General features: G+C 48.1%; 1 protein-coding gene across 1 annotated transcript in view; it reads left to right on the top strand.

The window, feature by feature from the left end:
- Positions 1-5,947: 5,947 nt before the first annotated feature.
- Positions 5,948-6,876, top strand: part of LOC119448858 (adenylate cyclase type 5-like) — a 741,406-nt gene continuing 740,477 nt past the window's right edge. The window contains exon 1 of the mRNA XM_049665963.1: positions 5,948-6,503. Within this exon, the coding sequence (XP_049521920.1) occupies positions 6,370-6,503 (134 nt within the window). The 5' untranslated portion in view covers positions 5,948-6,369. The remainder of the gene's footprint in view (positions 6,504-6,876) is intronic.

Here is a 6,876-nt window from a genome sequence, read left to right as displayed (position 1 = left end):
ACAGCGACGTCCACGACCACGGCATAAATGCGCTTGAAGTGTCCATATAATTGCGATCGCAATAAAACAACTGGCCGCATTCGGAATACCAACCCACGTGTTCGCATTACGCATGCGATGCACTTACCAACCGAGCTATACCGCGTCGCCGTTTTCTCATCCGCTTTTTCAGGTATTTAGGTCTGTCCTTATAGAGAAACGAGGAGGATCATAAATACCCGAGACGGTGGATGGCAAAACGGGATCGTGGTAGCTCACTTGGTGAGAGCATCGCACGCGTAATGCGAACACGTGGGTTCGTTTTCCACCTGCGGCGAGTTGTTCTTCCGTACAGTTTCGTTTCCAGTTGTTTATCATTTCTTCATTTTAATCAATAAGTGCAATTGTTAGCACTATGCTGCCATTGGCGTCATTGTTTGTTAGCATCTTATGCGTATGATATGACTAACAATAATGAGGCTCCTCGGTGTCATTTCTTCTCCTTTATATATATATATATATATATATATATATATATATATATATATATATATATATATATATATATATATATATATATATATATATATTTAGAGAGAGAGAGAGAGAGCTTGAAAGTGGATGTTTTTTCATCTACTTTAGTTTTAATGTATTTATAATTTCTTTACTTCAATTGCGAACTACAAATGGTTTTCCCTATGCTGTCCTTGGTGTCATTGCTTGGCCGCTTCTTATGAATTGACTGTCTACGTATCCTTCTTTTCTACGTCTCCTTCCCTCAAGAAAACGCGAGCAAAACGGGTAATTATTATTGCTTGGGGGGACAAGGTACGCCCCAAAAGGTGTATAAGTTTTTTTTTTTTAAGATGTATATAATTTTTAAGAGTAAGGGCGCTAGCCATTGAACGAACCAGCACCCTTGAAGCTGTAAAAGAACTCTGGAGAACACTTGCTAAAAACAATCTTTTACGCACGAGATGGGTGTGGTAGAGCTTTTCAACTTGAAAAATACGTCACCCGCCGTGGTGGCGTAGTGACTATGGCGTTGCGCTGCTAATCTCGAGGTTGCGGCTTCGAATTTCGCCCGGGGCGGCCGCATTTCGATGGGGGTGAAATGCAGAAACGCCTGTGTACCGCGCATTGGGTGCACGTTAAAAAACCCCAGGTGATCGAAAATAACCCGGTGTCCCTCACTACGGCGTGACTCATAATCAAATCGTGGTTTTGGCACGTAAAACCCCAGAAATTAATTAATAATTTAAAATTACGTGTCAGCAGGGTAGGTTGGCAGGATAAACGGATGCTCATTCATACTCACTCACTACTATATACTCGCTAAATGACATCAATATTTAATAAATGAACAGCTTCTAACACGTCCGTCGTGCATGTCGTGCTTTTTTGATAGCTACCTAATGACTAGTGTGCCGTGTTGTCGGAAAAATTTGAACGATGCTTCCATTATGCCACGAATAAGTTTGGATTGGAACCGCCTGTCTGCTTCCATCGGCGCTATTCCGTACAAGTGCCAAGCTTCAACGCAGCCGTGAAAAAACACACTGGGTTAAACTCCAGGAATGTGCATGTACGTCTTTGCTATTCTATATGTGACATTACTTTCAGTACCGCCTTCGGACATGGAAACATATTTAAATAAATAAATAATAAATAAATAAATAAACAATGCGGCAGCATGTTACACGTGAAGGTGAAAGTCTGCTGCACACGTGCTAAAGCATTAAGTACTTAATACGATCGGAGAGGTCAGACTTCCTGCAAGACGTAACGAGCCGCAGTGTGTAAACATATGGCGCTGTAGGTCGACCTCCTCAAAGACACATGCGAACACCTAAAGGTTCTTTCTTTCTTTTTCCTTCTTTCCTTAGTTCTTTCTTTCTTTTGTTTCTTCATTAATCAGCCGTGAAAGCGCGCGTCCCTCTCGCGCTATCACTCACACATACGGCGCGGCGACAATTTTATCGCCCTTGGACTGTATACGGAACCTCACGGCGACGCCGATGCCGACGGCAGAAATCCGCTTGAAGTGTCAATATAATTGCTATCGCAATAAAAAAACAAAAGAGTTGGAGTGCGCTTAAGCTTCGCCTTTAAGAGTGGAACGCAATAGCGTTATTGGACGCTGTTGACGCCGACACCGACACCGTATTTTCTGCGACATGGGTCCTAATCAAAATTTAGACAGGCTCGGTTTTCAGCATTCCCCTCAATGTTGCCTAAAACCAAAGTACAGCGAAACACCATCAGAATTGGAGGACGCTTAAGCTTCGCCTTTAAGAGTGGAACGCGATAGCATTCTAAGATCCCTGCCTGCTTATCAGGCTTTTTTCTCGTATATTCAAATTAGAATCCGACGCTATCACGTCTGTGGGTTGTGGTTAAGTCGTACTTTACAATTTTACTGACGGAGTTTACTTTGAGAAATTCAATTTTATTCAGCAACCCCTTGCGCCACGCGAAGGTCCTGGCAGCGGCAGCCGCATTTCGATGGGGGCGAAATGCAAAAGCGGCGGCCCGCCTGGTCGGGGTGGTTCGGGATGATGTGATTCGGCATGATTATTTCCGCGGGACGTCAGTGCTTCGACGACACCGACACGGAGGCCGACGCCGGATTTTCTGCGACGCGGAGCCCTTAACGCATTCGCGTTAAAAAAAGAACAGGGACAAAAACAAAGATTGACGAAAGATGATGAGGAGGACATGAAGACGAGATGCGTATATGCGATAACCACGTAACCCAGCGGTTTCCTTAAAGTCAGGAGTATTTTGCCCGGTGCTCTTTAAATGGTCCATAACATCCCTTGTACTGCTGTCGGCACTGTGTGGTCACGCATTGCGGACAGAATAGTATACACTCAGACAGTGTTTGCCGGCCAATGTCTGCCACGTAATGGGGGCAGTCACAAAACAGATGTTGCGAGTCTCAGACAGTTGGCAGGGTTCACAGTTCGGGCTGTCCGCAAGACCGATAAGATGCGCGTAGCTTCGAGTGAAGGCGACGCTCGGGCGAATCCGGTCAAGCATGTCTGCTTGGAAATGCCTCGACTTTAGCTAAGAGGCGAAAAGTCCTGCCAGAGTCTATTTCCCGCAGATGCCTGTACCGATGGTCTGGTTGAGCCCAGTAAGCTACCCTGCAATTTCGAATGAGCGAAGTCAACAAAGAGCGTACATCGCTTCGCGAGTACGGTATCACTAAGGGTATGCAAACAGTGGGTCTTGCTCCCGCATTACCCATTGGAAGGCAATAGAGTGACCGTTCCTCTGCTCAAGACCGAATACCTGTACGACGTCCAAGGGTAACACACAATACTGGCCTCTTGAAAAACGTCAACCTCACCGATTTTCATTCGCACTGACATTAACCGGCGCTCACTCCTCTCATAGTCACATCCACTCACATTAACCGGCATTCACTCCAGTTATTAGTCGCGTTCACTCACAGCCTTCCTCTCTCACTAACTCTCTATCTCACGACTGTCAAGTGAGTGTGGAGTGAGCACGCGACAGTGTGTTCGTGAGTGAGTACGCCGACATAATTGGGTGCACGTTGCAGAACCCCAGGTGGTAAGAATTAATCCGGAGTCCCTTACTACGGCACAGCTCCTAATCAGACCGTGGTTTTGTCATGTAAAACCGCAGAATTAAAAGTTTTAAATGCTCCTTCAAGTTTTAGCCTTGTTTGGGCTGAAAAATGAGAACGCTTACAACCGCGTTTGAGAAATCGTGACAACGTTTTCATTTGGCGGCTTAATGCGCGCTCCGACCCTGGTTTATCCTTCGCGTCCGGCCAGCCCTTTCATGATCCCGCTCGTCTTGTGTCTCGCAGGGGCAAATGTGCACGCTGCACGTGACGCTCAAGTGGCTGCGTTCTAGCGCTCACGACTTCCTTTTTCTCGCCTGTTTAGAATGTATAGTACAATGCGACATGTGACTCCCGGACAAGATTATAGAGAAAGGCTGCGGCCGCGCCAAGTACGTCTAAGAGCGCGTGTCTCTTCGAGTGAGTTTGATGGGAGAGAATGAGAGAGAACAAGAGAAAAAAACAAGTATTTCGCCGTCAAGGACATGAGGGACGTGGCTCTGCGATGCGTTAAATCGTCGCAAATATCGCCGCGGGGCACCGCAAGGCTTCGCTTCTTTTCGTCTGAGTGTTGCCCGTGTGTCTGCAATACGAGTGTGTCAGCTTGCACGAAGCAAGAAAAAAAAAAAAAAGAGAAGCTTTTATGGTGTCGTCAACGGTCTAACAACGTTACGCGCCGTGGTCGTCCAGTAGCTATAGCATTTCGTTGCTGAGTTCGAGGTCTTGGTTCGATGGCGTCGGCCGCATTTCTTTTTGGGCGAAGTGCAATGACGCTGGTGTACTCTAATATAGGTGCACGTTAAAGAGTCCCAGAGGGTAAAAGTTGTTCTCGAGCCTCTACTACGGCGTGCTTGACGTTGATATTGTAGTGTTGGCACTTGAAATATGGCAATCTAATTCTTAATATTTCTCATAACGTTTCGTCGTCCTTAAGCCCTTGCTTTGCAGTATCACGTCGTGAGCGCTTGAGAAGGTGCGGTTGGCAGTCACAATATAAAGCAAGGGTACTCGTGCTAAATACTGGGAGTCAGGAAGCTGCGCTCCAAGAATGTCGTACAGTTGAATTGAATTCTAGGGTATTATACGTGCCGAAACCACGATTCGACTAAAAGGCACGTCGTAGTGGGGGACTCCGGTTTAATTTTGACCACCACCCCTGGGGATCTTTAAGGTCCCCCAATGCACGGGACACGGGCGTTCTTGCATTTCGCCCCCATCGAAACGCGGCCGCCACGGCTGGGATTCGATCACGCGACCTCGTGCTTAGCAGCGCTATACACCATAGCTGCTAAGCCACCGCGGCGGGTCAATGTCGTTCAGCATTTCCGTATCCATGATAGCAAACGAAGCCGTACGTGTAGCTCGTGGCTTCACTCTCAGGCAATGACCAAGGAAACGAATGTACCTTGTAAGAAGCAGAGAGATAAAACTAGCGTTGTGTCGACGTAATCAAGCTTGTGGAGCAGTTACAACGTAAGGAGCGGTTAAAAAATCAAATTAAAGCACTCAGTTATCGCCGAAAAAGTGCAGATTGACATATTTTTTTTAAAGCAAATAAGATATGAATACAAACCTAAAACCTTCTGTTCGCCTATCTGTAAGTTTGTTACAACTACTATACTACCACTAATGTCGGATCCCGGCCACAGCGGCCGCATTTCGATAGGGGCGAAATGCGAGAACACCCGTGTACTCTTAGATTTAGGTGCGCGTTAAAGAACCCCAGATGGTCCAAATTTCCGGAGTCCCCCACTACGGCGTGCCTCATAATCAGATCGTGGCTTTGGCACGTAAAACACAATAATTTAATTACCACTAATGTCACATACTGATATTGCTGTCACTGCTATTGCACTAGTAGAACTTCTGTGCCAGCTAGTATTCACACTACTGTACTGTCGCTCGAAGAAAGGATCGCATACCGTATAGATGGTCCGTGTGCGTTTCATTTCGGCCTCTTATTAGCGGTGTCCGCAGTGTATCCTATATTTATTACGCCGTGGTGCTGTCCAATGGGATCCCGTTACGCACCTATTACCTACTCGACTGTAAGGCCTCCGAAGGGGACAGCGCCGTTTTCGGTTGTTATCGCAGAACTGGCAAAAAAGAAAAAGAAAAAAAAGAAGGAAAGAAAGAAACCGGACGACTGAGCACCTGCTGCAGCTGCAGAAGAACCGGCTTGCACGTGAGCTGTGGCGGAGCAAGCTCTCGGCTCTAGTGCGCGCTTATCTGTCGAAGCGGGTCAATTACACGACGCGCAACCGCTCTTCGTATCTCCATTCAACACGAACATTACCGATATCTCAAAGCTTCCCCCCTCCCTCCGCTAACGCCACGCCTCGACTGTCCAGACCTAGCAAAACGTGTTACGCGCCGGCACCCCCCGGAGAAACGGAGGCTTCCCCCGTTCGCGTTCCTCTTCTATTGCACGCTGCTGCCTCTGCCGCGCGAGCGGGAATTTGTGTGTGTTTGTGTGTGGTGCGTGAGCGTCGCTCCGCTGTTCGTCTCTCACAATGTGGTGACCTTTAACCCCATCCAGCAGCGCAAGCGTCGCGACAATCGCTCGACGCCGTACGCGCTGCGGAGTAGCGCCAATGTGTCTGCTGTGCCCCCTCGAGGATGTCGCCGTCGAGTGCAAGCCCGTGCCTGTATCGACGAGTCGAGTGGCGCTAGCGTAGTGGTTGTGGTGCTTGTTTGTGTTGGTGCGGAGTGATGGTGGCGCAGTTCCACACTGGAGTGGTTGATGGCATCGTAGCGTACATACGGGCCACGGTGTAGTGTGTGGTGTGAGCATGACAACGCCGGAGGAGGATGCGGCGATGGAGACCGCAGATGCGGTGGTGGATGCGGCTACCGCTCGGGAATTACTCGGCCAGGACGACGAGAGAAACGAAGTGGACGCTCAGTGGGCTGCCATCGCTCCTCGGTGAGTGAATGAAGGGGATGGGAGGGAAGGGTAGGTGGACTGATCAAAGAGGCCGCGACAGTTCGATTGCATCTCTCGTGAAGAGACGTATATCTGTCATCACGTCCATCTTTACGGGCCTCCCGCCTATTTATTTCATTGCCTCCTCCAAGTCGGAGGGAATGCGATGATTGGGGAAAGTATAATCACGGCGTGGTAACGAATTTCTGCGCAACAAGCTAAACAAAGGACGTAGCTTTGAGATGGGAGACATCAAATGTAAGACACGGAAGAACGGACAACCTGCAAACCGCTGCCTTCTATAAAGTGGGTTAAATAGCTTCGGTACTTTAGGTGGACCAACTGTTGTGCTAGTTGGCCTGACACGTTGGCT

Source organism: Dermacentor silvarum, chromosome 4, assembly GCF_013339745.2.
Source record: "Dermacentor silvarum isolate Dsil-2018 chromosome 4, BIME_Dsil_1.4, whole genome shotgun sequence".
Taxonomy (NCBI): Eukaryota; Metazoa; Arthropoda; class Arachnida; order Ixodida; family Ixodidae; genus Dermacentor; species Dermacentor silvarum.
This window is presented reverse-complemented; position numbering and strand designations above follow the sequence as displayed.